Source organism: Halichoeres trimaculatus, unplaced genomic scaffold (genome assembly GCF_033239565.1).
Source record: "Halichoeres trimaculatus isolate MK-OKI-2021-1 unplaced genomic scaffold, fHalTri1.1 fHalTri1_scaffold_2, whole genome shotgun sequence".
NCBI lineage: Eukaryota > Metazoa > Chordata > Actinopteri > Labriformes > Labridae > Halichoeres > Halichoeres trimaculatus.
In genome coordinates, this window is record NW_027437180.1 from 26,442,539 (window position 1) to 26,469,570 (window position 27,032).

Below are 27,032 nucleotides of genomic sequence, written 5' to 3' on the forward strand. Positions count from 1 at the left end.
GCAGATACCAGGTCTTCTGAAGTGAATGATAATTTAGAATTAATGAAAATCAGGGGCCTGGTTGGCGAGATCTTCTCATGTTTCAACGCCCACTGTTTGATGTAAACATGGCTGTGCACCAAGATTGTTATTGAGATTTAAAACTATTAATGCAAAATTAAAAGATATTTTTTTAAAAGAGAAAATAATCTGGTTGAAAACACACGATAAAAGAGCAGAATGAGAAGGGAAACAGTTGTTTTTCCAAAAGTCCCTGCTGTCTGGGCTAAATTGAACATTGACTTTCTGACAGTCGGTGGACTTTGCTTTGACCCGTGCGTAGAGGAGTACACAGTAACGCCTCTCTGTAGATGTCATAAAGAAAAGGCAGTCGATAGATATATAAATACTGAGCCAAAGATGCATCTTTCCTTTCCGTGGAGTGGGGCCCTTAATGGATTATAATCTGGCCATTCATAATCTGCTTGGTGGCAAACACCTCAGGATCAACAGGAACCTTTAAAGTTAGTCAAACAATGTGAGTATGTTATATTGCTACCTCATAAAAGAGATCATCTGTCACTTTTGGAGTGACACATGCAGCATGTGAGGCTCATCTTTATATGACTGTTTCATTTACCTGCTGTACCTGTGTGTGTGTCTGCCTGTTTACATGCCTGTAATCCCAGTGTAAAGAGCCATGGTGGGACTAAAACCCTCAGATGTACCCCCTCCTTTGGGAGTGAAGATGGCTAGTGCTGGACTTGCAGCCTGCATAGCTGATATTGTCACATTTCCTCTGGACACAGCCAAAGTCAGATTACAGGTATTTGAAGGAAATCAGTGATTACAATCACCACATCATCTTCTTTACATTTACAATAATGCATATTCTTCTGTACGGAAATAAAACATTTTAAGTCTAGAAGCAAGAATAAGCGGTGCACATTATGTCAACTCCATATCCACTGAATCAGTTTCATTCATTTCTGTCTGCAACATAAAGTTTTCTACCTTTGTCCGGTGAAGCCTCTTTGAGCTGTGTTTATAATCTGCAACCTCAGATTCAGGGAGAGAAGGCAGCAATTGGGGGAATCCGCTACAGAGGGGTGTTTGGGACCATCAGCACTATGATTCGAACAGAGGGCCCCCGGTCTCTGTACAACGGGCTGGTCGCTGGGCTACAGAGACAATTGTGCTTCGCCTCCATCAGAATCGGCCTCTACGACAACGTCAAAAACTTCTACACTGGTGGAAAAGACAGTAAGTGATAACCAAAGAAAACATGCAAAGGAGCGAGCAATAAGTGATTTTTTTTTTCCCAACTTGAAAACCCAAAAGAAAAATACTGTCATTATCATCCTGATGTGACAGGGGTAAACAACCAGGAGTAATACAATCATTTTAGAAACAATTCCATATAAACATGTCAATTCCAGAAACGAAGTCCAATTCTCTTATTAATGTTTCTTTTTTTACTCTGTTATACCAGTGACAATATGCTAGGAAACAAGAGATTTGAGGGCATTCTCTATGTTTTTGGCATAAATACTTCTCTTTTATATCATGGAGTAAGGTGCAGATAACTATTATGCGTACTTGGTAATAGTAATAGTCTGCCTCTTATTGTATTTGTATTTGTCCTTCTCCAGACCCAGGTGTGCTGATACGTATCCTGGCAGGCTGCACCACAGGCGCCATGGCCGTGTCCTTTGCACAACCCACAGATGTGGTCAAGGTTCGATTCCAGGCTCAGTCAAACCTGGAGGGTGTTGCCCGTCGCTACAGCGGCACCATGCAGGCATACAAACACATCTTCCAGAATGAAGGGTTACGCGGGCTCTGGAAAGGTGCAGCGAAGACAGCCACAGAATTCATGAGTGATCAGTCATTTAATGGACAAAGTTTTCATTATCTCTTCATCATCTCTTCTATCTGCTTTAGGCACGCTTCCAAACATCACAAGAAATGCACTAGTAAACTGCACAGAGCTGGTCACATACGACCTGATCAAGGAGGCCATTCTCAGACACAAGCTGATGTCAGGTGAGAGGGAGAGCTCATGCATGTTTGTTTGGACTGCTCAGACACATTATGCCATCCCAGAGAGGCAGCTGATTGGAGAAAAACCCACACACCCTCCGGCCCCTTTTAACTCTACTACAGCTGATAACAACACACAGAACATGTTGTATCTTCCTCTCATAGTGTTGTAAATATAGTGGTTAATGCGATTTATCTCAATCATTTATATTGCCCCATTCAGGATGTTATATAATCTGCTGACATCAGTTTCATTACTTCTTCGCTCGGAGCAAAGGCCCCCTGGTTACTGTCAGTCAAACCATCACCCTGCTCTTTTACCCACAGATAATCTGCCATGCCACTTTGTGTCTGCATTTGGAGCTGGCTTTGTTACCACAGTGATCGCTTCACCAGTAGATGTGGTAAAAACTAGGTACATGAACTCTCCGCCAGGCCAGTACAAGAGTGCAATAAACTGTTCCTGGACCATGTTGACAAAAGAGGGGCCAACAGCTTTCTACAAAGGGTGAGGTCCTCCCTTCTGACCCCAGAGTTCACACAGAAAAAAACGTCAAAACAATATCATATGTAGCTTTCATTCCATTTTATACACTGCTTTTCTTCCTTTTTAGGTTTGTGCCCTCATTTCTGAGGTTGGGATCGTGGAACATTGTGATGTTTGTTTCATTTGAACAAATCAAGAGAGCCATGATGGTCACAAAGAAGAAGATGGAAGCTAACTGAAAATTGTCCCACCGCTAGAGAAACCAACGACATATGAAATAATGTCTTGGTTTGTCTTGTTTTAGTACTGCTCTTTTTGTCTAAAGTTGACAAAGAAGAAAATCCTTTGTTGAAAAAGGAATATTGGACGATGTATGAAAGACATGCAGCTTTATCTTTGTATTTATCAAGCCATCCCAAAAACAAATGGGAGAAAATGTTGTGGACATGGAAAGTGGTTTCTTTTCTCACTTTGCACTTTCAGATGTAAAGACCTTTGTGTAAGAAACAATACTGCTGCCCAGAGTAACATATAAAACAAGCTCTAAATATATATCTGGCTTGTTATAAAGACTCTATGCTTGATTATTACAAACTCACACACACCAAACACACTTCAAAACATCAAACTGTATATTTATTCACTTATGAGTAAGATGTGTTAATCATGTCATACATCTCAAAGGCAGTCCATAACATAAAACAACAGTAGAAATGTAGTGTTTATAAAAATTAAGGAAAAAGATCACCTTCATTTCACAATGCAGAGACACCAGAGGGACTTCAGAACACGCATGTAGCACACTGTGAGAACACACGTCTTGTTTATGTGAGTACAAAAAGATACTGCTACAAAAACAGAAGGAAAGACAACAATTTAACTTGCTTTTCCGACAGTTGTAGCTGCTCTTTCAGTCAAAGTGCATCAACTCACACCAAAGAGAGACCAGTTATAACAGCAGCAGCTCTTATTTTCCTCCAACAATGGTTAATCATACAAGGGATTGGTCGTTTTTTGAGGTATAATCATTTTAGTCTTGTGCTGTGTTCTAAAAAACCTTTGACTATCACTGTGACGAGATGAAATCAAATAAACAAACTCAGGAGGTTTTTCTTCACTCCAATTTTCCAGGGACATCAATGTCTTCAGTCTGCTGTCACACTTCTGACCTCCTTCCACCTGATCAAATAACACCAGGGTCCGTGCAGAAGTCAGACAACACTGAGTGTGTGTTAGTTTTTAGAGCCAACAGTCAATGTGAGGGACACATGTGGATCTTGCAGATGTGTCTTGACAATGTTATGGAATTTCTCTCTGTACTGGTTGAAGTGCATGATGCTTTCTGGTTCTTCTTCCACCCAGAATTTATCAAATTCATACGCCAGATAACCTGTAGGAGAAAAGACACAGGTACAGACATTGCTTTAGAAAATAAAAACACCTTTCTGTTTCTTGCAGAACTGGATTTTTTTTCTCTTCACTTACAGTATAAGTGATGAAAGTCTTTGAGCTCAGGTGTGCCCTGCACTGTGTTGTAGAAATGAGGTTTCAAAGCACCACTCTTCATGAGGCTGTAGGCCATCTCTGTCAAGTTGATCCCAACGATGGCATAAGAATACCTAAAACATAGAGAATAAAGAATATATTTAATGAGAGCACCAAATTTGAGGTTTAGAAACATAATGACAAAAAAGACAGAAATAATTAATATATGAATGTCTCTAACCCCAGTTTAGGATGGTTTGCGTGTGACAGCACCTGGCGAGCCTCCTCTGTGTAGTTTTCACTGAAAAAACTGCAACAACATAATTTTTATTACTCTAACAGTAAAATACTTTGTAGTCTAAATGGAGAATAAGATCACTGCAGTTTGAAATCAAAAACAAGTGTGTCCAAGTTCAGCTGACTGTGTGGATTTCCTTGTCAGTTCAGGATTGCATTTTCAGGCTCCCAGTGATACTCTGCTGGGAAATGAGTTGTTCTTGATTGGTCAGCTTTTCTTATCTGTGCTCTTGCTCTTTACATGTATTGAGCTGCTTTTCCTCGGGTAACTGGTTTTTTTTTTGCAACTCTTTACCCATATTTGCTTTACTGTTAAAGACAAATGACTTTAAGAGAGGTCATCGGTACAGTCCGAATGCTCAGTGCTTAAGTTATCCATACTTTTAGTTCTAAAAACATCTATATCAAAAAAATGTTTCAATCCTACTAAATTAAGACTCACACAAGGTTGATCAGCCCCAGCATGCCCATTCCTCTAAAGTCTGTTTTTGGGTCATCTCCTTGGAATCCAATGTCTCCCCACTGTTTGGTGATCCTGGACTCCAATTTGACATTTGGCATTAACAGATCCCACAGCTAAGAGCATAAACACATAATGAGTTATACACTTAAATTGCTTCTGTACTTGAAAACAGGTCAAATGTGGTTTTGTGCTCTTATCTTTGATTCATAAGCAATACATTCTCTGTAATTATGTGGTGCCCTCTAACATTTTTTACATTTTTTAATCTCAAAAATCTTTGAAGTGTTGATGCTCCTTATTGTCTGCATCACATTTTATATGTTTACATTACTCCCAGCTTCCTTGAACAATACGTATTTGCCAATCAAGCAACAACATTTGACACAGAAGTAAACAGCAAAAGCATGGATTAAGTTGTAGCACACACCTTCAACAGCATGGTCTCATGCACATTGTTCTCAGAGTCGAAAACTTCCTTCCTCGCGTCTTCTACACACACAAAAAGGTTGCTGTAGCCAGTAATCTGTAAAAGACAGATGTGTAGGTTTTCCCTGAACCTGGAAAAGAAATGGAATAAAATTATAAATAAATCTAAACATGATAAATAATCATACATGACTTATGTTACACATGAGTCAAACTCACAATGGATCCTTCTGGGGTTTCACACACTTCTCTTTCATTATTTGATCCACACAGGTCTCCAACTTATTCTTGTCTGTTTCCAATGCTGCTCTCAAAACCTGAATTTTTGAAAGAGAAAGAGCAGAGGAGAATGAGGTCATGTTGAAGAAATGATAAGTCAATATTCTACACAGTGGAAGCAGTGTTACAGAGTATAAAAAAGTTTCAAATTGTTTTAAAAAAAGATGACCAAGCACTGTTGTCTGAATGAACTGTTGACCAGATAAGAAACATGTGTAGCTACAACCACAATTGGCAAGCAGATTCAATTCATCTGAGGCTGGCAAATGAACAGAAAGATAAGGGCAGATAAAGTCGAGAGGATTTGTCCTTAATGGAGTTCACACACACAACAGATAATGAAATGGTCTACAGTTCAGCCCTGGGCGTTTCCTTTGCACTTCTCTGTGGATCTGCATGGTTCAGATTGACCTTCATTTCATCAGAGATCTGTCCTTAAAACTGTTCTTAAAGGAAATGTTATAACTTTTTGAGGGTTTTTAAGATGCATGTATTTTACTCTTGCATTTATATCTTGTTCTTCTGATGCACAAACACATTTATAGTTCTGCATCTGGAATTTGTATGCGATGTAATTTCTCACCTTGTTCTTTGAAGACTGCAGAGAATATTCTGCAAGAGGAGATGAGAGACACATTCATATGATGGGGAAAATGTACTCCAAGCTGGAAACCAAGAGCATATTTGGAATGATTTAACTTCACCTGCTTTTGTTGTCCTTGTTGCCCCAGGTTTATACCCTGAGCAAATCCTCTGCAGCTCACATTTGCCTGTAGCCTGTCTGATCAGCCACTTCAACCAGTACCTCAGGAAGGATGTGTAGACATACTGCCAGATACACCCCAGCATTTTCTAAATCATAGGCAGAGGTAGGACAGAGACGCCTAAAGAATTTGACGCAAGAATATGACAGACAATTCACTTCATATTACTGTGCTAGTCTAACTCAAAGACTGATCCCTGGTGTCTGACTAAGCTGTACACTGATGATGAGTGGTCTTGCAATAGGGATAACGAAAGACAAAGAATATCTGGATAGTCCTGCAAATCCTCCTTCTCGTGAAGAAGAGCAGATCAACTAACTACTAGGTACAACTTCTGCATGTTTAACAACTAATAAAAGTTTTGCAAATATATACACTGATTAAAAAATAAATACTATTGTATCACTGCAGAAATATTTCAGCTGCCAGAATGAGGTTAATGTAATACCTAATGAGACCTTATAGACATTCTACATGTAGTCAGCTTTTACTTTCTGTTAAGGGTGGTGAGATCTGGAACAACTTACGATTGACAATGTTGGAGCAGACAGTTACAACCTTTTGTGAGGTACAACTCCGGGGATAGCACTTCAGCTCAATATATCACACTTTAAAAGCTTTTTATTTTCTTTGTGAGGGACATTCTAAGAGTTTATTGTACTTCACTCGTATGATATTGAGATGTTGTGTTTCTGTCTGTTCTTTATTATCTCTTTATATCATTATGCACAATTAATACAAGGAATACAACTGAGAAATTGGCTAACTATGGCATATATACATGGGTACTGCGCGGCACAGTTCATGTATATGCAATGTCCCTATAAATAAATAAAGATAAAATATTTTATGATAATAATCCTCACTGAAATAAGTCAACAAATTTTTCAACTTTCATACTTTCGGTTCCTGAACATTTTTGTTTTGTTTTTGTAAAAAAAACTAGAAAAGCAATTTCTGAAGAAATTGCGCTGTGAATGCAGAATGCTGAAGCAGCTTGCGCTGAACTGCTAATGCAACAAAAGCTGAACCTGAATGACTAAAGATATGTCTGAAAATGGTTGAAAAAGTCTTGAAAAGCTTGCGCTCAACTGCTAATGCAGAATGCTGAACATTAATGACTGAAGGTTTGTCTGAAAATGGCTGAATGAAGTCTTAAAATGCTTGCGCTGAACTGCTTAAGCAAAATTCTGAACAAGAATGGCTAAAGTTATGTCTGAAATCATTTGAATTAAGTCTTGTAAAGCTTGTGCTCAACTGCAAAAGCAGAGTGCTAAACATGAATGACTGAATTTATATTTGAAAATGGTTGAAATAATTCATGAAAAGCAGGCACTCAACTGCTAATGCAGAATGCTAAATTAACCTGCCATGAACTCTTGGATGAAAGGAAATTAGTGGATGAATCAGTTAAATGGATAAATGAATTTAAAGTTGAAATGGCTGCATCTTTTCAAAATTTGAAGCAATGAATTAAATTTTAAAAAACAGTTATGGAAATAATGACCTGACTGAGGGAAAATGCAAGTCTCATCTCTGAAACGCTGTCAAAATGAAATTCTGTGTGTCCTGTGTGTGAGTTTTTAATCATGTAAGCCTGTCAGCTGAGGCTCATCTGAAGCCAGATGTTGCCATGGTGATCATTGTTTACCAACTGCCATCAGAGAGCTGGTGGAGTCTGTTGATTCCCAACACATTTCCACTGAAATCAGGGTGTCAAACTGCCTACAACTGTGACAAAACCAAAGGGCCGATAAGAAAAATGATCACACCGTAGGAATCCTGAGACCCTGAGGAAGCTGTCTGTGTTAATTTCATGTCTAAAGATGCAGAAATAGGCCCATGACAGCGATAGATAGATGAGGGAAATTTGACTGATCTCTGAGAAAACCCCTCAGGAATTAACATTGGAGTACATGGGTGCCGGAGCTGACTTTGTCCGACAGTTGGTCATTTTGTGAAAAAGGGCTCCATCCTTTTGCTTTAAAAACCACTTTGTTAGAAGCAGGACAAGACTACTTACATGCTGAGGGCTTATTTGTGTTGATAGCTCAAAAAATGTGGCCAAGAGAGCAGTTTACCCAGAAGTTTCTCAGGTCTTGTTTCCCCCTCTCCCTGCTCTGTCGTTTGAATCTCCCACTCTGAGCTGAAACATTCCGTCCAATACACACCAATGTTAAATGGCTTGAAGAGCTGAAATGCATCATGACCTTTGAAGGGTCATTGTGAAGTAACTATGAATGCTAGGAAACATTTGAAACCCACTGAATGAAGCCAAAATATAGCTGAATATTTTGAAGTTTGAATGGAGTTTGTAGCTGAATGTATGACTGAATGAGAAGGGTTTGAAGCAGGCTGAAAAAATGTCCTGAAGGGAGGAAATTTTGAAAATTCCGCATTCATCTCTATGGGACCGAAATCTCGTAAAACGTTGAATATCTCGGAGAGTATTTGTGAAAAGTTTCTGAAGAGTCATAGCCCCCTTGTCCCCACTGAAACACACGTTTTGAAGTTTGAACGGTGAAAATCGGTTGAAGTTTGCAGAAGTTTTAGCGGTCCAAAAAAGCGGGCGGAAGAAGAAGAAGAAGAAGAATAAATTTTTTTGTCACAGAAGAACATATGCTGTGAATGCATTACTGCATTCACAGCAATAAATAAATAAATAAAAAGTAACATTCGAAGCTAACACTCTTGAGGAAAATTTAAAAGGATATCAGTACCAGCTGTCTGAAAGTGCATTTATTTATTAAAATTGCGACAGTATAACATGGATTTAGTAGATAAATTCATGACCAGAGTATTTACCTGAAGTATTTTCTGATCGATTGCAGCCTTCTTGAAGTAACTGTACAACGGTACAAGTGAAATGTTGAGCTAACAGTGAAATATAGAAAAAAAATCATGCCTTTCTTACAGGTACTGAAACACTTTTAAGTTAATATTTATACTAGAATTTATTACTATGTGCTACTGCTACTTTACTTCGAAAAAATATATATATAAGGTCAAAATACTTTCTGCGCATCTGCTTCTCATCCCACCCAAGGGAGGGTTTCCACGTTGTCAAAAAATAAAAGCAGGACTGAAACACTAGATGTGCACTTATGACAATGACCACAGTTTGCGATTATGACAACACTCCGTGTTTGCAACTAGCTGATTTCTTAAATGTACAAAAACATAAGCAAAATGCTGCGGAAATTAATGATACAAGTTCACGAGGACAGCAAACGGGAACATTTTGACTGGTCGTTAAGAAGCCAAAACAATAGCACTGTATGAGCTAGCACACGCTATGCTCAGACTATTGTGACAACTCAGCTGATATCATACACGAACACATTCTCTGAGACACGATGCGCCTTAGCAAAAAATCTGACCACTTTCTGCTAATTTTAGCAACCCAAAAGTTATGAAGCTTTTCTTCTAATACAACAACTGTGCTTATTAGCTTCATAACTCACAAAAAACAGTTAACCGGTTCAGACAACAGGTTGTACATGTATTCATCAATGCTAACAAGCTACGTACACTACGGTTTTCGTTGTATCGGCAGCTCTTATGTGCCCGTCATACTAACAAGGATGAAGGTAATGGAGTTAGTCTTACCTTCTTGTAAAAATTATCCCGGTTTATGAATAAGAAATACTTAAACTTATTTTCAACATGCGAGCTAACAGCAATGTGGTGGTAATGTTAGCAACGCTTCTCTTGACAACAGTCTGGCTCCGGTGCGTTCACGTTCCCACTAGACACACGGCCATTACATTTCTTGTAGTAAAAAGAATACAATATTTGGGATTTATTACAGGGGGAGGAGGTTTCACGCTGTCATACAGCTTATGGACACCTTCTAACAACTTTAATATTCATCTTCTCTGTCTACAACGCCAAATCTGCCAGAAATTTATGTTTATAATGTCGTTATGGCTGATTCACGTGACGTACTTAAATATAACACACGCCAGTCTGTCAAAGGCAATCTATTCCACGCTACTGCAGCGCCGTCCATCGCCCACATTGAGTATATACAGCAAAAAAAAAAACAGGCTATTTGCAATCCCTTTAGAACAGTTTAAAAGAAATGTGTAGAAGAGTATTTATGCTACGATTTTTAATGTCTTCAACAGAAGGCAATCTAAGGACAAGAATGAATATCACTTATTCAGATGACACATATAATTTTAACCAAGGCACATTTCTTGACCAATCTCACCACAAGATGATGCCAGATCCACAACATGACAATATGTGCTTCTTTGTATTTTAACCAAAGCCTTTTTTATATATCTTTTTGCCCTAATTTTCATTAATTCTAAAAGTCCGATTTATGTAAAGTTGTACAAGCTCTCTGCCCTCTTAATGTCTAAAACAGCAGCAAAGACCACATATTCATCATCAGATGAAGTTTATTAGGTATTTTTTTCTGAAAAGGCCCTTTTTATTCTGAAGTAAAAGTCTGGCACATAACCAATGTGTACAGCCACCCTCAGTTACTCGCCAATCCTGCACTCGATTGTAATTGAGTCTAGTCTGCCTCATCACATAATCAGTCCCTCTGGGCTTTTAGAGGCAGAAGGTCTATTCTTTACAATTACTGCATTCTAGGAGGAGCTCCTGCCTAAGACCCATGCCACGTTTGAAAACTGAATCCCTGAAGTAACCTCTCAGAATTTAATACGAGCTCATGAGATAAGCCTTGGCCAAGGTAGGAGTCTGTACTAATGATGCTGACTCAGTTCTGATAGCACTGGAGGTCAGGGCACAAAGTCATTTTCATAACAGCAAAGGTTTTTGCCAAATTATGAAGTAAAACAAAAAAAGTGTGATCACTGTTGTAAAAGGAGACCTTTGTGAGATGAGTCGTCATCTTGTCCACCAACAGAGAGGTGCCCATGGGTAATAGGGACTGACATTGTGATGAGATGACCAAACACAATTTTAAGAAAAACTCATGAGTAAAGTACAGTATTTCCAACCAAATTAGTTAAGTCAGCAGAGCTTTTTTTTTTTCCTTCTGTACCAAAAACAATCCTCACGTAACGAGTCTCATACAAGCAGCAACCTCTGGTCTAAGAAAATGAGACAATGTGGAAGTGCTAAAATCTGCTGTTTCTCCAGTGTTCGCTTGAGGCTAGCTCTGGGAGTGCCGGAAGTCATATACACACCAAGACACCAACAGCAGAAATAAAAAATATCTGCAGAAATACCTGTTTTGCAGCCTATCTGCACACAGGTGATTTTTTTCTAACTCTGCAGTTTAGAGGATAGTAAGATCGCGAGCTTGCCCAATCAGAGGCACAGCTCAGCTCACGTAACTGACGGGCTCCCTGTAGCTGTATTCAAAGCCCCCGTCACTTCCAACATGGCTGTGATAGCTAGTGTGCTTCAAAAGTCTGTTTCAGCAACAGACGGGTGACGTTAGGGAGAGTCTATGGTCTCATACTGAGTCCTTGTCAGTAGCTCTCAGATCTGTTTTCTGATCTGACATAGCTGTGTTTACAGGGAAACACTTTGAGAGTGCCATGTGAAATTTGGTAAATAAACACAACCAGGCAGGAGAAAAACCACTGATCTGTGACTCTGAGGTAAGCCAGAAAATCCACTCGAACCCTTTCTAGTGTGTCCATTTTTGGAGTGTTTAACTGACTTTAGAACAAAGAGTTTTCTGCTGAGCCCTAGTACCCATTCAGGCTTGTTTTGTGATTCATCCATTGTGGAAAATATTGAACTCAAGATCATTAAGATATCTTTGTAATGTTATCTAATGATTAAATAAAACAATGCAGTGGTTGAGAGGTGTAAAACAGTGTGAAATAGAAAATGTTTAAGCAATGTGCAAGCAGCCTGTATTGTACTTTCCTTAAATGCAGCATTTGAGGAAATAAATTAAACTTTCAGTAAAGATCTCTCAGTCCCAGACTAAGCAGTACACTGTAAACAATTGTCCTGTAAATTAACAGTAAAATACTGGCAGCAGTGGTTCCAGTATTTTACTGTTAATTTTACGGTTGGCTTACTGTTATATACTTAACAGTATTTTACTGTAATAATATCAACAGTAATGTGCTGTAATTCAGCACATGAATTACAGTACATTACTGTCTTTTCTTGATTTTTACAGTAGACTGCTGGCAGCAGGGTTTCCAGTATATTACCCTTTTTATACAGCTTTTTTTTACTGTAAGATTAATATAGAGTTTATTACTGTTAATTATTAAAACACTGTATATTGCTGGATTTGCAGTGCACAATAATGCTTTTTATATTAACAAAACTTCACCATAATCCCAAAGAAAACACCTTGAAGTCGTTTTTGTAAAAAAAAAAAAAAATAGCATTAGCAAATAAGCAAATATAAAATGGTATTCTGTACAACATACTGAATGAGTCAGTTAACTTAAATGCAGCAGTAAAAAAAAATCTATGGAAAAGAAGAGACTTGAAAATATCTTATTCGCAACATTTATTTGAAAACCCAAGATTTTTTAATGTATTTTTTCGGCATTTTGTGCCTTTATTGATACAACAGAGATCTGAGTCCTCTAAGAATAGAAAATAATCATCATAAACATTTTTTCTGCAGTGCTATACAACTTAAATACCCATCTTTTTGTAGTAGAAAGGAGAACATGTCACAGAAAATAACAAAAAAAAAAAAACATGGGAAATAGGGCTGCATTGATGTGCAGTGCCTAGCTGACCTCACTAACCTAGGCTATATGAAATCCCACTCGAAGTCCATCAGGTTCTTCAGAGGAGTGGACACATGGCGGTCGACGATGGTGGACTTCTTTTGAACAATTTTCCCTGTCTTCTTGGAGACAGTCTTGCCCTGGCTGGCCTTGGTCCCTTTTTCCGGGTTGATCCCAATGAAGCGCCTGAAAAGCACACAATAGTCTGACATTAGAAGTCATAGTCTGCTACTATCCATAACAGGGATGTAACCTTCATTACTGTCATTAGTAACACCTGGATTTAGCCTGCAATTTCATGTTAAAATGAGTGCTGTGAAAAATGTCTGTTAGACAACAAAAGCCTTACCTTTGAATGAATTCAAGAGTACAGGCAGCCTCATCCTGGTACTGCAGACTGCAGATGTAGTCAATTGCAAACAGAGCAGCAAGCCCCATCACAAATGTTGGTTGGATGCCCTCACACAAGATATGACCCTCAAGGCTGATCATCCAACGTCCAGCACTCACACGCTCTGTTCCACCTGAAACGTGAAGTTAGAGTTATTTCAGAAAGCATTTTGACATGGATAAATATCTTTACACGGAGGAACAGTCATACTTAAAATCAAGCTTTTTTTCTTTATCTCAGACGCTATCTCAGAAGTTTATTTAGGTTATTTACGTGACATGTCCCTGTTGATGGTGTTCATGCCCTGCTTCCTGATCTCTATGGCCTGGATGAAAAAGTGAAAAGTGAGTTTGGAATATTCCTATGAATAGTACATTAAATCAGGCAACAAACAGGCAACATAAGTTACCATGCAATGTTCATAAACTGTAATGTTACACAGTTTGTAACAGACAAGTTGTTGGTCACTACATGTCAGTACTTCTTTAACTTGTGATCTAAAAGTTTTAAAGAGTTTAAACCTGCTCTACTAGATTTAGTATTTTGATGCCAGCTGCTGTTAGCTGTTACCACTTAAGTTATCCATTCATGTGATGCACAGAAACATACAAAATACTAAAAAATCCCCAAAATATAATCACAATGATGTTTCTAGCTGCTAACCAACCAAAAAAAAAAAAAAAAAAAAAAAAACAGAAAAATAATATGGCTAATTTTACTGAACTATTCAGAAATTTGTGTTACCTGCAAAATGATGATAGCAAGTTGCTAAACAATACTGCTGTGCTTTCCTGCAAGCTTACCAGTCACTCACAGTATTAAATTTATGTACAAAGTTTATTTGTAAATTTACTTCAATAGAAGTTCCTTTTAGAAGGCAAACATCACCAGAAAAGATAAAAGGTATTTCAACTTACGTATTATGATGATGATAGAGGATCCTTGAAGTCAATCCAACAGAATAGAGTCCAGAAATGGCTTCTCAGCATGCACCTCTTGAAAAATACTGTATTGTACCGTATTTTTACCGTTTATTCAAAAATCACTCCCAGAATGCAATGCTTTTAATGGTATGTTACAGTATTTTATGGGAAACAATAAAGTGCCCAGAAATATTTCCCAGAATGCATTGTTTTATACAATATATTACTGTTTTAAGGGGAAACGGTATGCTACTGTAAGAATTTCACCGTATTCTTACAGCATTTTGTTACAGTGTAGCTTTTAGCTCTCAAATGAGCATGCCCTGTGCATGGATCAAGGATGTTTTCTTTTACTAAAGCTGGTCCTTCTTTTCTTTAATTTTCTTGTAGTGAAGCTTTGCCAAGGATATGAAAAAGAACTTTCTGTAGGGTGCTCACTGCCCTGTCTGGTCCAGTGGCTGCATTCATTGGCAATAAAAAGAACCATATAGAAGACACTATCAGTCTTCAGTCTTGCTGCTGCTGTTATTTTATGCTATGGCTCATAACAAGCAATGACATTCAATTTCTGTCTTTCTCATAACTGGCTCCACTTCTTCTCCCTGAAGCTTTAAGATACTTTCCACCACTGTACTATGACTTGTCGAACTTCTTATATGAGAAATTAATACAATGAATTAGGGAGGTATAGTTTATAGTCCTATATGTACTCAAACCCAGTTTTAGTGCAAAAACTGGTTGGTTACTTCATCACTGCACCTTTTTGTCCACATGAACACGTGCTGCTGTCTAAAAGGTTGATTATGGGAGCAGAATCTTTGAAAGAGCAAAGCTCTACCAGTCTCACTCACTAATAAGGAAAAGGCCCCCCTTCAAGGAAATCTGCCTACTACTGTAAACCTAATCTGACATTCCCTTTTATTCCAACAACCAATAGCCTTTCTCTCAACAAATCACATCCAAGTGAACCCGCTTTCTTTTTTAATCAATAAAGGCTGTTTTCAGACAACATCATATTGCTGGGATCATTAAGTCATGACTTTTGAAAAAGCAGATGACGTTCCTGCGGCTGATGCTGCCTCCATTCTCCTCCTCTCCTCCATCCATCCATCCATCCATTCATCCACCCATCCATCCATCCATCTATTCATCCATTCACCTGGTTTACTCTGCTGCACTACGCTGCTGCATGCTGGTCCCGCTCAGTCTGGGATAGCGCGCACACACACACACACACACACACACACACACACACACACACACACACACACACACACACACACACACACACACACACACACACACACACACGAGAAGTCCATTTTACTAAAGCTCTACTTTATTTTCTTGGCAAGAGTCAACGCTTATAAAGACCTCAGGGGTTGGATTCTTTGGTCGGACAGCGATGACTCATTGCGCACGATCAGTCAGTCAGTCAGTCAGGTCGCTTTTCGGTGGTGGATCGATTCCAATGAAAAGACCCTGATACTGGTGGAGGGCGTGGCTTTTGTGTCACCGACACACCGCTGATTTTCCATATCCAGTTCCAGGGTTCTGCCTTATATCGCTAACGCGGACGCGCAAACGGCACCCCAAGGTGCGGGACAAAAAGCGTCTCTGGAGGTAAGCCCTTTCCCTCGTTTCCCACCTGACTCTTTCCCTTTGTTTCAGATCATTAATTTTTCTGCAAGGTCAAACAGAACCAGTACATATCAGTGGCCTCTGAGGTGTTGGGGTGGGACGGGACTGCATTCCCAGATCACGCCATGTAGATGTGAAAATTGGCCCGAATAGGTCGTGTGCAGCACTTTAATGTATGCATTGTTTGTCGATGTGCATGAATCCACATCCTGCATGCACTGCGAGTGTTATCTGTAAACTGCTGCAGGCAAAAAGCCCAAGCGCAAGGGGTGTTTTAATCAGTGAATGTGTAATTACAGTCAGGTTATGTTTGCCATAAATATTTGCGCTTTGATAACAGACACGCAGATGCTCTGTGGGAGAACACACAAACAGGCTACACCTGTCTGTGCCCCAAAACAGAAGCCTACTGTTCCGTATTATTCAAATCACACCTCAAAATCCAAGTGGAATTAGTCCTCATTCTTGAACTTACCAAGCAAACATTAGCTAATCAGTACATGTCAGGTTTGTCCCTCCCAAAGAGGGGCACAGTGCAGACTGTTGAAATGTTGCTTGTTGTGACAAAGTGGCAACAACCCAAAAGATCAGGCTTCAGTTTAATTTGGGAGAAGAGATTCACTAAAGCAGAGTGGTTTCCCCTCAGTGATAACTGTGAAAAAATAAAACGGTTAACTTGCTTCCTGTGGATCACACGGGTATCTTTTTTATGGTTCTTCTTCCTCTTTACGATGCAGTCTGTAAGCTGTATGATTGAAGTTTTGATCTCAGTGAGATTCATTTGTCTGGAATATCTGGAGGATCAGATATTTCAGACGTCAGCTGAGTGCTGCACATTAGGCGCAGATGCTTGCACACTTCAGGAGACAGAGAGATCTCATCAGGCTGAGGATGAAGATGAACAGATCTTAAAATAGTAGGTCAGTAGGTAGGCTTTAAACTCTAATAAAAGGAGCATCTGCACACACACACAAACATACTGATTTTGTTTTTCACATAATGCTGGGAGAGTATTATAGTTGTATAGTAATTCATCATTGTCTTGGACATTTTCAACGATCCATTGATCTGCTGCACTATTAAGTAAGGATGAATGATGTGGATTTTTTTGCCCTGCTGATATATTTCTCTGCCTCCTTTGGGCTGATAAAAACATCATACTTCTAATTTGAATCTACAACAGGTGCTCTCTAAACCCTGAATGATGATAAATTGCAAATTCATGTCATGTTAATTTCCTCAGCTAATGGGAAAAAATATACTCACACCCATTTTTGCATTTCGTTTTACTGCACACTGACTGCAAACGACTAATATCGGATCAGTTACTGACAAAGCTTACATCCTTTACATTTTCATTAAGTAATTAACACTGCGTTTAATGATTCAATATTCCTGATATTCCAGCAGCGTCACTGGGATTGGTCGCCTCTGTAAGCAAAAAGAGAGAAGTTGACCTGCTTCAACATTTTTTGTAAATCTCCATACTGGAAACCCTGATCCTTGATGTTATTTATCAGCAGAAACCGGATAATACTCATTCTTTTCTAGCTTAAATGGCTCAGAATGTGGTGCATTTCATATGAAATGTGTCTGTATGCATGTTCAGCTTACATACAACAGTCATATGGGTGTACTGTATTTTCAAATTCATGCTTGATTTGAGTGTGATGCAGTATTTTTGCACTTCCCTTTCAGATGCTCCAAATGCTCCTTCAATTTGCGTGTAGTTTGATAGGAGTCTGAATTTGACACGGTAGAAAGTTGAGTGCCTTGGAGCTTCTGTGACGAGTATTGTTGGTTATGAAACTTATGGGAATTAATAATGATCAACTTTGATGACCTGAAAAAGCTAAAAAAAAAGACTTAAAACACTGAGTCATTACTTCTTTACAGTTGCTTTGAACAAACAAAGCCACTAAGAGGGGACAGGTGTCAAACTAAGTGATTGGCCAACACAGCCTTTTTGCATTCCAAGGCAAAAACTGTCACCAAAATCAACAGGACATAGAGTTCCTCATAGGAGCTTTAATGGAGATATTTAAAGCAGCAGTATTAAGAAATAAGCAAGTTGTAAAATGGTCTGAATCCTTCAATAAGTATGTCTGTGTGTGTGTTTCTTTGGCCTATTTTTAAGACCAAGTTCTATGGAGCATCACAGACAGACAGACAGGTTGATCATTTACAGTGTGTAACCCACAAGCAGCCACTATCATAGTGCAGTTTTGTTAAAGAATTATACCTCCAAACGCTCCACATTACCATGATTTGTTCCCTGAGTATTGTTATTTCGATAGTTGTAATAACTGAGTCATGTACTTTTTGATTCACATTAATCTTCATTATAGGCAGAGCTAAACATAATTCATTTATTCAGGTCATTGATCATGTAAGTGCTTTGCTTATTTTCTAACATTGATTATTTAAATGAATCTTAATGACTGGTCAGAAAAAAAGAAAGCAATTTCTACATAAAGCTCTTTCAGACCTGGGTCATTTTGTGATTTAAGCCTGGTTATTTAATGCTGGTGTTTCTAACCAGAATCGAAAGTCAAGCTCAAAAAAATCTTAAAACAAACTAAGTCTATTTGTTTTTTCTTTTTTTAGGAAACTGCAAAAAAAAAAAGTTGGACAGATATTGTGGATATTTTTCCATCCCTGGATTACAAGAATATTTACAGACTAACACCCTGAATCCAGCATGGGAACTAACCCAAAAAGGACTGTGACGGTCCAGATGGTGCCTCAGCTGGCTGTGGTGGACACGCTGGGCAATAAGGAGCCAAATGCCAACTGGACCAAAGACCCCAACCTCAGACTGTCTCAGGTTTGTCCAAAGTCCTCCCTCACATCTCCTGATCACAAACAGGACAACTCCCCTCTCACCGCCTCTCTGACTAACACAGTTAACGCATCTTCTACTGGGGGTGATCCAGTTTGCAGCACTGTGTCAGACGAAGCAGCCACAAATAATGGAAACCAGACAAAATCAGAGTCAGGAAAAGACGGAGGCAAACAGACACCTGACCTCTCACTGGGTGTGGGGGATACAGGAGGCGACCAGAGGGATTCTAATGCCAATATGAAAATGCTAAGCCCAGCTGATGAGGAGGATATCTGTAAGGCTGCTGTGTCGCCTGCTCTTTCAGCGTCAAAGGTCGACATGCAGACAAATGACTGCAGAATTAAAGAGCCAAATGCAGTAGAGGAGGGGTGTGTACTAATGACATCCTTGGTTAACACTACAGCAAAAGAGGACAGTACAAAACATATTTCTCAGAGTAAAAAAGTTATCAAAAATGAGTTAAGGCACAATGCTGCAGAACCACAACAAGATCTAAAAAAGAGTATTCCTTCTCCCACAAACAAGGACTCTGCTGTTCCACAGAAACCCCAAGAGCCAGATCATACGCATATCTGCTCAAAAAGCTCAGTCAGTCCACAACAGATGTCTAAACCTGAACAAAACACAGAAACATCTTCAGGGCTGCTCAGCTCCTCTAAATCTGCATCAAAGAACAAAGATACAGAAGCCAGATGTACAAATACGAATTCATCTCTATCCCACACAGAGAAGGATTCAACCCCAGTGAAGAAACCTCATGTCTCCTCAGATGAACATCAGCAGCCGTCTTCTCAAACAGCCTCCCCTGCCCTGCCACAGGCTATCAAAAACATGGCGGCACACAGGCAGGTGGCCGAGGACGCCAGCCAGACTGGCACAGCTAAATGTGAAGGGCAGCAGCAGCCCTGCAAGCAATACAGAGAAGCCTCCACCATGACCTCATCCCTGTCGTCCACTCCGGTCAAGCTGCGTCAAGACATGGAGGTTCAAGCTGTGGCGCACACGTGCACCAAGAGTGTGGCCACAAGTCCCAGCTTGCTGCCCTATGCTGTGGCTCAAAGGCAGTGCAGTGGAGCAAGGGAAGAAGCGCAGAGCCTGACTGCAGTCTATAATGCAGATGGAAATGTGGGACTCCATCAGATGAATATAAGTAGTCTACTAATGTCAACCGATCTCAGGTCAGAGAGGCTCACTGTTGAAGCAGAGATGTGTCCAAACCAGAATGCAAGTGTGGTTTTTAACTCAGAGCCTTCGTCTGACAGCAGGCTAGGAGCAAAGCCTAAAGAGACAGGATCGACTCTCTGCAACACCCAGCCCGTTTATCAAATCAACATTGAACATAAAGAGCAGGGACAGACAGGTAACTCCCAGAATAAAGCGTCTGCAGTGAAAACAAGCAGTGCCGAAGCTTCCTCTCTCAAAGCAGGGAGTCCCCCTGAGACAGCCAGCGCTATCAAGTCTGGATCTGCTGACAGCAACATTGCCACGCTGTCTCAGGCTGCTGTTTCAACTAAACCTAACCAGGCCCTGCCAACAACGACAGCAGCAACAAACGCAACATCAAAGTCAGCACCGGCTAAAAATAAAGCCGGGAGCCCTAAAGAAAAGGCTAAGGATGGAGGTAAAGCCCAGACGTCCAAAAAGACCATTGAAGCAGAGCGAGAGGAAGACGAGGATGACCAGTCGGGGAAGGACAAAGGAAAGAGCGTCCACGATGTTGTCTGGGATGAACAAGGGATGACTTGGGAGGTCTATGGGGCTTCAGTGGACCCGGAGTCCCTTGGTTTTGCCATCCAGAGCCACCTGCAGTGCAAAATCAAGGAGCAAGAGAGGAAACTGATAGCCCAGACCTCCTTCAGAAAGTCGGTGTCTGGGGCCGACTCGCCGCAGAAAGGCCGTAAGAACAAGAGGAGGCAGCAGAACATTTTCAGGTCAATGCTGCAAAATGTCAGACGGCCCAACTGCTGCGTGCGTACCCCTCCCTCCTCAGAGTAGCACGGGCACAGACATAAACTATGTCAGAATCCTTCCTGGTTTTTCCTTGAGCTCAAAATGTTTGCCCCCTCCCTCCGCCCTTCCCTGTCATGACTGCAACACTAAGTCAAAGGGGTGGCATTCCCTGCAAGTAAGTAAATTGGGGTGTTGTAGCATAAAGAGTTAAACTATGTGTGATGTTTGTGAACAAAGAAGGTAGAAAGTAGACATATAAAATAAACAACTTATTTTCTAGAGATAGATATTATAAAAAGAGAGAGAAAAGAGTTTTGAAATATCAAAGGCAATAACAGTAAAAAGCATGTATATTAGTTACGAAGGCAGGTGTTTGACTTAAAAAAAAGCCCAATCCTGTGCAGATAAAAGACATCAATGATGGATAAATTACTTAATTTCAGAATATTTGTGCAAATATATTAAGCCAACGTCTCATTTCATTTTGTGCATTTGGTATATGTTTTTAAGGTGTTCTCTGGAGAATATATTTATAACATTTTTTTGTTTAATGCACTTTAAGTGAGTAATTCTGTTGTGCAAAAAATGGACTGTAAGCATATAAGCGCTGTTACTCTGGTTTTCCTATTAAAAAAAAGAAAAATATAAGTCAAGCTTGACACATTCTTCATTTCTTATCTTTCAAAAAGGGTGTACGGTCTTATTTATGGCCACTATCACTTCTTTTACAGAGACAGTTTTTCCCATAAAGGTTTAACACAGTTAGGATTTATAGTCACTGGTGTTCATAATGAGTGATGGAAGGATAAAGAGACAAATCAGGCTCAGTCATAACTCAGGAGAGATAGTGTTAGTGTGTGTTTTGGTGCATGTGTCAGGGGATGTGAGAGCAGCAGGAGACATCAGCTCAGTCCACAGGAGATGTCAGAGAAGGACTGGCTGCAGCTGAGAGGAAAGCTACAGTCGGTTGTGGTTTGCAGTGGATACATTTTGTGTAAAGCCTAAAAGAGGTTTTCTGAGGGTATGAACTCTGTTGCAAGTCAGGGGTAGTCTGCCCATACCTATTTACAAATTCAAATAAGCTATCAGTGAAAAATCTACAGTTATTTTTATCATGGACTCATGTTAGGGTATTTTTTATGCAGGCATGCAAGTTATTGGATCACTCCACACTCTCACAATTTGTTGCTTTGTGTTGTTTTTTTCTGGCACAAAATCATGTTTAGTTTTAAAAAATCAATGAAATGAAAAACATAAAATGGTCTATCAGCAAATTAAAAGTGAACACGATTGCTGATTTCAATCCTAAATTCAGTGCTTCGTGTTTGATGCATGTATGTAAATCAGTATAGATCATTTCTTCATTAACAGTTATATGCTCAATACCAAGACTTTGCCTTATGTACTTTTTTCCAGTCCCTAGAGATGTGTAATAATACTTTAATAACTCTTCAACATTCTAATATTTTTCATCCAACAAGATTTTCATTTATTTAGAGGAATAAATCCAGAGAACCCCTCTTCCATGGTGAACACTTCCCTTCAGAGTAAATCTACTGTCATGACGGGTGTAACGCTGATTTCAGGCGACTGCTGTTATTGTCTTAACAAGCATGTCACTTCCTGTTAGTGTCAGGAAGTGATAGCCTCTGTGAAGTCCTCTATAAATTCAGTCACTGTGATGTGAAGTGTCCCAACCTGCAGAGGAAGACAGACTGAGGAGTCTAATCCTACTGCCTTTGGGATCCTCTGGAATCAGACAGTTTCTCCCCAATCCTCCAGTGTCTACATGAAGCAGGGATCCCGATGAACTTCTTATATACATATAATCTTTTCTATAAGCCCTGTTCAACTCCACACAGCTGATAGAAAGGTGCCAGCCTTACATCACTAATCCGTTGGGATATATTAAATACAAAGTTCAGCCCCAGGTGGATTTAATTCCCTCTCCAGCTGAGGTCATCTCCATCCTTTACACATCAACTCTGTCCATTCCTGTCGGCCCAGTCACTAGCCTTGATTCTGATTTTTTTCCACTCTCACTTTAATTAGCTGTGTTTCCATTTTTAATAACCCCCTACCCACTGTCTCCGATGCCTGGTTCATATCTGAAAGTGCAGATTGGATTCAGCCACAGGCGGTGGTTAGCACAGAGGGAGATTTATGCCAATGACAAGGAACATGAAGAGGGATTTCAAAGGCACATGGACAAATACCACCCACTGTTACACTTACCAGACAACAGCATTCAGCTGGCTGTTAAAATTCAGCTCACTGGCTGAGTGCTTGATGCCCTCCATGCATATTTTAATTAAACTATGCCTTTCTACTGCACTCAGTACTCTTATGTGTGAAGAAATCCTTCAAAGTCCTTCAAACTATAGGAATAAGACAAATACATGTTAGACGTTTATTGGGTTTGAGTCTTAAGAAAGGGAAAACTCCATCCTCCAATTTCTGTTTGACAGTGTCATTAAGTTTTGACTACACTTGAAATAACCTCTGATCCTGCATCCTTCATGACAGAGCTACAGAGGACAAACTGTGTAGACACAAAGGCCGATCTATGATGAGACAGTCTGCTCAGCAGAGGATATTCTATGTTCATCACCAGCTGTTACCCTCACATCACAAAACCTACTCCTGTTGCCCATGAACAGACAGTTAGCTGGCTAATTAGCTAACACGATAAATGTCACACAGAGCTTGAAACAGGAGGAACCGTCAAGGTTGAACCTAATGCATCCTTGGAAAAGAAGGAAGCCTTTTATGCCTGTGAGGCACCAACTTGTCTTAAAATGCCCCGGTTTATTTTACACTCCACAAAGCACACAGTTTTCCCCGCTCTTCTTTTGTAGCTTAAGTACGACATTTAGAAAATATGTGGGTTCACTTTTTGGTGACAAGTTATGAGATCAGCCAGAGGTCTGCTAGCTTGTTAGTGAAAACTAGGAATGGAAAAAATGCCAGCATGGTCTTGTCCAAAACTAACAAAATCCATGTACCGCATCGCCCGAGCCTATTCATCCACTTTGTTTGGTATATGGTTTGTTAAGTTGTTGTTATTATCTGTTTCATTCTGATGAAGCCAGGCATGCTGTGTGGTATTGTTGCTGCACCCAGCCACACATTACACGTACCTACCTCTCATTTCTATCTTTGGCACACTCAAACACATTAGTTTCCCTCTGAGACACAAATCTGCACAAATGGGTTTATAATTAACAGTTTAATCTTCTTTTTTTAAGGATCTGCAATTTTCCATAACACCGGAGCAATGTTGTTTTTGATGATTCACAACGCAAATGGCAATTAATGGAGTAATGTTACAGGCGTATATAGTGATGCAGATTACAGTTGGTGCAATGATGATCATTAGAAAAAGCCAACCTGTGTAATTGTTTGAGGACCTTGTGGTTCATATAACAGTGAGCCATTAACCTGTTCTCTGACATAAACTCAGTAGTGTGTTCAGATACTAGCTGAAAAAAGACAATTTAGAAAACCAAGGTATATGAAAAATAAATGTGTGAAATATAAACAAGTTATATGATATTTTTATAAAGATACATTGTTTGGTCATGTCTCTGTTTTGTACTCAATATTCATAGTGTGTCTATGAAAATAATCTAAAATCTGTAATGATGTCCTGCTAGAAATATGAGTGATCCATTCTATTCTTAAGCCTGACAGTGACAGCTCAGCATTAACACGCAGCTTGAGCACAAAATAATCATCTCTCAAGTGTCAGCACTTAACAAGGAAACTCCCGGGCTGTGTCAGAAGCTAAAATTAAAGACTGATAGTCTGTGCAAGGAAGCAGGAGCCCCCTGTTAGAGCCTGAGGGCCTCTCCTGACTCACGCTGAGATGTTGAAACTAATGGAGCTGGTAGTCCAGGCAAGCAAGGAAACCGGTGCATGGAATAAAAAAAAGTTTTGTTTTTTTTATCGTGTGATGAAATGTTTACAGGGTATTGTTCAATCCAGCATTCACTTCTCTTTTCTACTTGCTTTTATAATGCTGTGGCATTTGAAATACATGGTTTTATATTTACTGGATTTAGTTTTTATAATATTAATGTTAAGTTTAAGTTTAATTACACCATGACATTCTTAATGGTCATGCTTTGTAACGTTATACATTACCAGATTTTTTCACAATCTATAAAATGTATTCTTTGTTTTCAGAAACTTAACTTTCATCAGTTAAGTCACATAAAACTAAAAGATCTTTATGTTGGTGTCTTGTCAGATAGGTAATTATGCATTTCTTACTTAAGTGCCCTGTCCGGACTTCATCCCGCTAGGATCCCATTTCAGAAATGTTTTTAAAGTGTAAACACCCCCTACAAGAAGCTCAAATATTGAACCCTTAGGTACATGGGGGGAGTCAGGGCAACAGTGACATTTTTTGAGCTATAATTGAAGTCCCACAGATAAGTTCCCTGTCCTGGTATTGGGATTTGAGATGTGCTTGCAGTGACCTAGTTAGCGCCATAAACACTATTAGCTTCTTCAGCTTATAAAGGAGTGCTCATGGAAGACCTGCAGATTCTGCAGCATGAGGAAAAAAGCCAAACCAATCACAAATTAGATATGTTCATAGATAATTTGTGACATGCTAGCTGCACTTTTATCAGGGGATTGAGTGTTAATTGCTATTTACAGATCATCTTTGAGATTATGGAGCAGGTAATCAGCAGTGGTTTGTGATAATAGCCTCAATATCTCTTTCTCTTGTATCTCATGCTTTAACACTGCTCTGGAGATTTGACAGTTGGAAGCTCAGATTGTTTGAATTTTCCACCATCTCTGTGCAGTTTTTCATCCTCTATGCCTCCCCCTTCAACTCTTGATCTCCATTTTCCCTCCAAGCCTCCATTTTTTTCAGTCCCAGACAACCCTTTTCTCTCTTTGAGGATGATATCATAATGAAGCATCCGAAGCCAGAAACAGTGAGGAGATTAAAGCTATTGTTGACCTCCACTCTGCTGATCGGCTCTCATAAAAAGGTCTGCTACTGTTCCTCAACCATATTCATCCTCGCATTGTATCAGCCAGATAGCTGGAAGTGAAGCTCGTCCTCCTGATGGCCGCCCTGTTCCCAGTGGAGTATGTGGCCTACATTTGTTTGTGGCGCAGTATTAGGCTACGTGTGTTCCTTTATCAAATGATTCCAGTTTTCTGCAGTGTACCCTCTTTTGTTTCCTGGAACATTAACAGTTTTTTATTTTTTTGCTTTCTATCTGCCTTCCTCTCTCCTGTACTCCTCATTTGCAGATGAATCCTGCATTTTAGTGCTCATCATTGATTGCCCACAAGCACATGCCCTCATAACCTTAGATATGAACCATACATGTGAAAAAGATTCACGTTTGAAACAAGCACAGTCCCACACATGATACACACACATGCATACACAAAGGTCACTTTCCTTGGCTTCATTAGCGAGTGCTTTATTATTGCTGACAGATGTGCCCATAAATCATAGGTCCCCTGGTGGAGCCAGAAGATCCACAACAAACTGAAAACAGATAAAGGTGGATCACAGTGACAAAGAGAAGGTGGGGGAGAGATAGAATGGCTATATGCGTGAATGTCTTCCTCTGAGTGTCTTAAAGAGTAGATTTCTGCAGTGCAGAGGAGAAATAGCAAACTGCTATAAGTGTTTTTTTTTCTCGTTGTTTCCTGCACCACAAAAAGAGATAAGCAGCTCCTGTTACATAACTGCCTATTGTAAACCAGAGGAAATGGAAGAAAAGTACTAATCTTCAAAGAAAAATCAAGTGTTCGAGTCAACAAGTGAATATATTTCTGTATAATGTTTTGAAATGTTTAAAATAAATCCAGGACATACAAACCTAATTCAATCCCACGCCTTTGTACTTTTATATTACATGACCTGTGTCACACTATATTGTCTGGGACACTTCAAAGGAAGCTAATCCTTCTTGTTGGCAGAACTGACACTGAGGTAACTTTTTTTGGCCCATGAAGAAACACTCTGGACACACACCACAAGTTAGATATTCAATCATTTAAATATATATGTGGAAGCAATATAAATCAAGTTAACTCTTCAAACTGTGTTATTGTCTTATAACCCGATTGACCATTTCTACACTAAGGCCATCTTGTTCCTTGTTCACTTTTTGTATTATTATTATTATTATTATTATTATTATTATTATTATTATTATTATTATTACGATTATAATAATAATTATTATTATTATTATTGTTGTTGTTGTTATTATAAGTAGCAGTAGTAGTAGCAGTACTAGTAGTATTTGTACAGACTTTGACAACAAGTTAAAAAGTTGCTGCTCTCATCAGAACATCAGAATACTTTATTGATCCCCGA

At 39.4% G+C, this 27,032-nt stretch overlaps 3 protein-coding genes across 6 annotated transcripts in view; 2 read left to right on the forward strand and 1 right to left on the reverse strand.

Annotated features, from left to right (window-relative positions):
• The first annotated feature begins 679 nt into the window (after positions 1–679).
• Positions 680–2,761, forward strand: ucp1 (uncoupling protein 1). The gene is made up of 6 exons (XM_074685870.1): positions 680–805; positions 1,044–1,242; positions 1,632–1,829; positions 1,924–2,025; positions 2,350–2,530; positions 2,637–2,761. The coding sequence occupies exons 1-6, from the start codon at positions 680–682 to the stop codon at positions 2,746–2,748; spliced, it is 918 nt and encodes a 305-aa protein (XP_074541971.1). The 3' UTR covers positions 2,749–2,761.
• A 362-nt stretch (positions 2,762–3,123) lies between these two features.
• elmod2 (ELMO/CED-12 domain containing 2) overlaps positions 3,124–27,032 on the reverse strand; it is a 54,038-nt gene continuing 30,129 nt past the window's right edge. The window contains exons 1-10 of one of the 4 annotated variants that reach the window (XM_074685846.1): positions 9,833–9,977; positions 9,029–9,068; positions 6,164–6,311; positions 6,043–6,071; positions 5,400–5,497; positions 5,182–5,311; positions 4,734–4,867; positions 4,236–4,304; positions 3,995–4,128; positions 3,124–3,899 (exon numbers count right to left, since the gene is read on the reverse strand). In XM_074685846.1, coding sequence (XP_074541947.1) covers positions 3,742–3,899; positions 3,995–4,128; positions 4,236–4,304; positions 4,734–4,867; positions 5,182–5,311; positions 5,400–5,497; positions 6,043–6,071; positions 6,164–6,308 — 897 coding nt within the window. In that variant the 5' untranslated portion in view covers positions 6,309–6,311; positions 9,029–9,068; positions 9,833–9,977 and the 3' untranslated portion in view covers positions 3,124–3,741. Of the gene's footprint in view, positions 3,900–3,994; positions 4,129–4,235; positions 4,305–4,733; positions 4,868–5,181; positions 5,312–5,399; positions 5,498–6,042; positions 6,072–6,163; positions 6,312–9,028; positions 9,098–9,832; positions 9,985–27,032 lie in introns of those variants that run through there. The other 3 variants (XM_074685853.1, XM_074685838.1, XM_074685859.1) reach the window with 3 other exon arrangements.
• Positions 15,511–21,626, forward strand: gprin3b (GPRIN family member 3b). Its single transcript, XM_074694348.1, has 2 exons — positions 15,511–15,855; positions 18,481–21,626. The coding sequence occupies exon 2, from the start codon at positions 18,575–18,577 to the stop codon at positions 20,711–20,713; it is 2,139 nt and encodes a 712-aa protein (XP_074550449.1). The 5' UTR covers positions 15,511–15,855; positions 18,481–18,574; the 3' UTR covers positions 20,714–21,626.

Coding starts and splice junctions, on each gene's coding strand:
- ucp1 (XM_074685870.1), top strand. CDS start 680: ATGGTGGGACTAAAACCCTCAGATGTACCCCCTCCTTTGGGAGTGAAG. Junction 1,243..1,631: donor CTACACTGGTGGAAAAGACA/GTAAGTGATAAC, acceptor GTCCTTCTCCAG/ACCCAGGTGTGCTGATACGT. Junction 1,830..1,923: donor GTTACGCGGGCTCTGGAAAG/GTGCAGCGAAGA, acceptor TATCTGCTTTAG/GCACGCTTCCAAACATCACA.
- gprin3b (XM_074694348.1), top strand. CDS start 18,575: ATGGGAACTAACCCAAAAAGGACTGTGACGGTCCAGATGGTGCCTCAG.